The following is a 5,734-nucleotide window of genomic DNA, read 5'->3' as shown; positions in this document are numbered from 1 at the left end:
GAGAGAGAGAGAGAGAGAGAGAGAGAGAGAGAGAGAGAGAGAGAGAGAGAGAGAACCGCCTCCTCATAGTAATCTCCTGAGCGAATTTTCGCGCTTAGGACTCAAGAAAATAACGGACGTGCCGACGGGCTCCAGGAATATCCGTGTCGAAGTGGCGGAACCGACCAAATCCAGAATCGTCGTGCGCACCAAGAACACGAAGACCGTGCTGATCGACGGGTAAATATAAGTTCTACCTTCGTTTCCTCTCTGTCGCGTGCAAATGAGAGAAACGAGAGAGAAGAAAGAGCAAAAGAGCAACTAGAAAAGAAACTGATGCTGATTGTTTTCACTAAAGTTCTTCAAGTCAGAGACACCGTCCACAATTTGTAGGGTGGAAGTGAGTGAGCGAGTGAAAGAGAAGCGTGTCTCAAATTTCAGTCTTGGAGCTTCTCTCTTTCAATTTTACTTAGAGTTTTTCTCTCACTCCCACCCACGTCACTCTTGAAAACGGCGAACAGGATGGGAGCCAATCATGAATCATCATGCTGTCTCCTAACTCTGACTGGAGGAACTGTAGTTTTCATCGTTCGAGCCAACGAACATGTCGGGGTGACATTTAAACCTGGCGCCTTTCTTGAACTCGTCTCTCCTTCGTCTGTTTTGCCGGAGCTGTTTGTCTCGCGACACACGTCGCGCCAACCGCAACCACCGGTCTCACTCGGTGATTAACACCGCGGCGTAATTATTTCAGTAACCGTCTAGGAATGTTCGACGTGCCGGGCTCCAAGGCGTGGCTAGGAACGATAAGACCGAGGCAGGAAGCTTTGAACATACCCGGACCTGTCACCGAGGACTTGGTTATATTGGTAAACTTAACGAATGCATTCCGCTAATTAGTCGCGCCTCTTGGTCAATCGATAACTCGTATCTCGAAACTCGAGCAGGGTTTTTGAACTCGGACATCTGCTATGGGTGAGAACGTGCGCGAGAAGAAAGTTACGTGCACTTCCAATACTCGAACCGGGAACATTATAATCGACGGTGTCGCTAATAATAATCGGCAGCTGTAACTTTCAAAGGACGCGTGCTTTTCTCCAATGTCGAACACGTTCGAAAAAATAGACACTTGTGTTTAACGAAATCCTCTTAACTCTTTATGGCATGATGGATCGCTCAGCGATTCATTTTTTCCGCTCAGTTTTTAATTATTTTAGCGAATTTCTTAACGTTAAATACTAGTTTGGTTTCGTTTGTTTGCATAAACAAAATTTATGCTTTATAAGAACAAAATATTATATCGATCAAATCAGAGTTTGATAATTAATTTTATCAACTGATTAAGTTACTTGATTTTATATGTATATGTATATGACGATTAATTAATTTTGATTGTTATTGTTTTGATCGACTAACAATTGTTTTGATCGGATTTTAATCGATTAATGCACTGCTTCTCACCCGCGAACTTTGAAAAATATGCAATGTAAACGAAAAACAATGTAAATGAAAAATATGCAATGTAAAATAAAAAATTCACAACGTAGACTCATCGCGCAGCGAGACCACCGGACGATCAATTCTTTATCCTCGGGCACGACGACGACAAAGTTCTCTTCGCCGCAATACGTACTTCCACCATTTTCTCTCTTTTATCTTGTGGTTTAAGATTAAGCTACTTTGAAAGCTGCATTAAAGAAAAATTTAGTTTTATCTCCTCAGCGTGCTCCCCTGACGGCCAGTTAATCTGACAGGTCTTACCAAAGGAGAACGTCACGTTGAAATACTCGTTAGGACTGAAACGACGTACTGCTCGTAAACCCGTGTTCTCCTGGGACTTTATCGACTGGGAGAAGTGCTCGGCCGGCTGTGGCCCGGGCGAGCAGATATCGAAACCCCGTTGCATCGAGAAAATCGGCGGACTGGTGGACGACAGCTTCTGCGACCACCTCGCTAAACCGGACGTGAAGGTTAGACCGTGCAACGAGGCTTCTTGCGTGCCGCGGTGAGTACCCGGACGACGTTTCGTGCTTTTCTACATTTGGCCCACTTGTACGACCACTGGTTAGATCGCGCGTAAAAATATATAGTTGCAATTATTAACGTTTTTCCGCACGTTGTGGGAAGCTCGGACTAGGCATGCAACGATAATTCGAGATATCGATATATCGTGGATCGATATCGATAATTTATCGGTAATATTTTCTTTCCAATATATTGTTACATCGAATCCGTTTCAGCGGATTTATTTTATGATTTGCAACTTGTCCCGCTTATACCCGATTTCACCAATCATCGATTAAACTTTCATCTAAGTTTTAATTCTTTTCTGACAAAGATTTTAACTCAGATTAAGATTAAGATTTAATAGGCGAAATTTAGCATTACTTTGGCACGTGAATTGGCATAAATTTAGACTAAAAAACCAATTTTACTTCATTACTATATCATATTTATTACTATTCATATTCTTTAGATATTATTTCAGATTTAAGCACTCTAAAAAAAGATAAAACTGATGGTAAATTTGATCGCAAGCAGAAGTAACTAGTGTTGGACCGGTTAAAATCTTAGTTAATCAACCCGAAGAAGCAAAAGCGAGGGAATTGAGTGCAAAAATGCAAGCAATACGAACAAGGCAATAGAAATTATACAAACTAGAATTTTACGTCATTTTAAGGCTCCTAACTACTCGCCGTGGCCAACTTGATTTATGACGTCAAAAGAGCAAGGAAATACATACCCAAAATTTTTACAAGTATGTTGAAATAAAAAGGTATATCTAAAAAATAACACAATCGATTAAGCACATTAGTAAAATATTCTGAACCCTTTCCTTTTGATCTGATAGTCAATAAATAACTGTAAAATTAGCGTGACAAAATAATGAGGAAATGTGGGTCAAGAAGGAAGATTGCTCAATTGTCACGTTAATTTTATAGTTACTTATTGATTGTTAAAGCAAGAGGAAAGTATTCGAAGTATTTTTTACTTCGGTACTTCGGAGAGATATATTTAATCGATTGCAAGTATAATTTTTTAAATATATCTTTTCATTTCAATGTACTTTGCAGGAATTTTGGATATGCATTTCTTCGCTTCTGACGTCATCAAGAGTCAAGAGTAGATAAGAGCCTTAAGATTCTTATGTCTCCGCATCCTCTATCTCTTAATGACATCAAAAGCGAGGAAACGCATGCTAAAAATTTTTACAAAATACATTAAAATTAAAGAATATATCCATAAATCAACACTTGCCGTCGATTGAGCAGATCTATAAAATAGTATGAATACTACCCTTTTGCTCTAACAATCAATAATGTACCATAAATTAACATGACAGAATTATGCAAAGAGATATGCAAGAAATATACATTTTATATCACGGCAAATTTACGGCAAATTATTGATTGTTAGAACGAAAGAGAAGTATTCGGACTATTTTACAAATCTACTCGATCGATTGCAAGCGTCGCTTTATCTTTAAATTTCAACAAATGTCCTTGAATTTCAACATATTTTGCAAAGATTTTTAACATGCGTTTCCCGCATCTGACGTCATTAACCCTGTACTGCCCACTGTGACTCTGAAGTCACAATCTAGTTTCATCATTATTTATCTCCAATGTTATTTTTGTCTTAACCGATATGACGTGAAGTCACAATATGACTGCCTTCTTTGACCACCATGTTCAACGTGGTCTCAGAGTCACAAACCTACTTCGGGAAAATAAAAAATTAGAATATTAATATTTTACCTTATATGTGTTGAGTACTTTAGTTTTAAACATCTTGCGTACATGAAAAATTTTTTAAATATAAAAAATTAATTTGGGCAGTAGAGGATTAAAAAAAAGAGATGAACGATATAGGGATATGAAGACTCAAATATTTTCGATATAAACAATATTTCTTCAAAATTGATATAAATATTGATATTTCTCAAAAATTACTCATCAATTATCATTATCGATATTTTTGATCAACGACAATATTTTTATCGATATTTCAAAAAATCGTTGCAATCATAGCCGGGATGCGAAATGGTTGCGCCGTAGTAATCACGTCGTCTCGTTTATTTCTGACGACGACAATAACGTTCGCTGCTTTCCGCATCGTCGCCGGCTCTCGTGTCTCGTCCACCCTATTCGTCTTGCCAGCGTGTTACACAGAGTCGTCACCTGTTATCCTGAGTAACTAACGAATGGACATGACACTGCGCGATAATCACCGTCGGCTTGGCGCCGACTAATTAAAGCCGCGCAGCTTATCGCCGATAGCGCGATTCCAGGTGGATCATCGGCGACTGGCAAGGCTGCGCGCCGTGCACGCCAGGCTGCAAGAGGAGGCGCGCTGTCAAATGTATACGACCTGTCGGCCGTGGTGAGCAGGATGTCGACGTGATCGAGGACAGCCACTGTCAGGGACCAAAGCCAAGGGAGTCGGAGTCCTGCGGCAGCCGACGAAGACGAGAAAACGCGAACGCTGCCGCCGACGGCAAACAGCCGTTTCCCGCTCGCTCGAGCCTGCTAACGCGACAAAACGACTTCATTAAAGTCGCTCGAGATCCCGCCAAGGCGGCTTCACGCCACGTCATAGAAGACCGATGTGATCGCGACGAACTCTCGTGGGCAGAACGAGAGAACACGTCTAGTGTTCTCTCCCGTTCGATCGACGCCAGGAGCGTCAATGCACCTTCAAACACGAGGACAGGCCTAATTCTGTCGAACGACTTGAGAAATCCGACGAAGTCTCGCGAGGACCGTCCACAGTTGGATAAAAGATCGGGAAGCGTTGTGAGGGACGATGAGCAAGAAGTCAGTGCGAGTGAGATCAAGAAGGGCGAAGTAGTGGTTGACAAGGAGGACATCCGGAATCTGACGCTCACGATTGTTCTGGAACGAGACGACCAGAACATCGTCACGAACTTCCCGAAGGACTTTGAGCCGCAGCCTCCGGCGAATGGCACGGAATTCGTCCTGCACGGTATGGACGCCCTTAGGTACATACAGAGGATCCAGGAGGAAGCGCGCACGTCATGACTTGACGTTTCGCGGCGCCAGATCGATAGCGCGAACAGTCGTGGAACGAAACTCTCGGGACGGGCTTCCTCTTGACTGCGAAGGGGAGAAAAAGGGATTTATCACCGCGCGCGAGGCGCACACGCGAGTGTGCCGATTACTCTCTCGCGAGGGAACTTTGCTCTTGGTGTCTTCAGCACGGGCGCAGAGTGAAAAGGCGTGCGGAAGATGAATTCGCGTCGATTCGAGCGATCAGCTGCGCGATCCGTCAGCGGGATTTTTACGCGTCGTTGAATAACGGGGCGGCGTGGATGTGCGTCGTCCTCACGAGGAACAAGCGCGCACAGATTGTCCCGGATCGCTTCCCAAAGCGATAAAAACAATCGTTACGTTATACGACCGAATTATACTTACGCGGGGCCGCGGCGGGGGAGGGAACGCGCGTGCTTTTATATTGGACTTTAACGATCGCGCCGCGGAAACTCGCCGCGGCGTGCGCATGACGATTGCGATGGGAGTCGCGGTGCGAGATTAATCGGCCGATTAAATCAGCGACGGTGTTTAAGTCCGACTAACACGGCTGTAATTGACGGCGAAGCGGCGACGGGTATCCCGTGCGAGCGGCCGAAGATAATCTCTCAATATGCGGCCGCGCGCGAACCAGCGACATAAATTACACCTGAACGCCACGCGAGAGGAGAGGAGAGGAGGAGGAGGAGGAGGAGGAGGAGGAG

At 43.7% G+C, this 5,734-nt stretch overlaps 1 protein-coding gene across 1 annotated transcript in view; it reads left to right on the top strand.

Annotated features, from left to right (window-relative positions):
• The window catches only part of LOC116851621 (A disintegrin and metalloproteinase with thrombospondin motifs 6-like), a 29,109-nt gene extending 23,410 nt beyond the window's left edge, over positions 1 to 5,699 (top strand). Inside the window, exons 13-16 of the mRNA XM_032831232.1 lie at positions 99 to 219; positions 734 to 848; positions 1,734 to 1,984; positions 4,271 to 5,699. Of these exons, the coding sequence (XP_032687123.1) occupies positions 99 to 219; positions 734 to 848; positions 1,734 to 1,984; positions 4,271 to 5,021 (1,238 nt within the window). The 3' untranslated portion in view covers positions 5,022 to 5,699. The remainder of the gene's footprint in view (positions 1 to 98; positions 220 to 733; positions 849 to 1,733; positions 1,985 to 4,270) is intronic.
• The last annotated feature ends 35 nt before the right edge of the window (positions 5,700 to 5,734 follow it).

This window comes from Odontomachus brunneus, unplaced genomic scaffold (genome assembly GCF_010583005.1).
Source record: "Odontomachus brunneus isolate Ranch 3 - 2012 unplaced genomic scaffold, Obru_v1 Obru_scaffold_182, whole genome shotgun sequence".
In the NCBI taxonomy this organism is placed as follows: domain Eukaryota; kingdom Metazoa; phylum Arthropoda; class Insecta; order Hymenoptera; family Formicidae; genus Odontomachus; species Odontomachus brunneus.
Note: the sequence above shows the minus strand (reverse complement) of the source record. Positions and strands in the feature narration are given on the sequence as shown.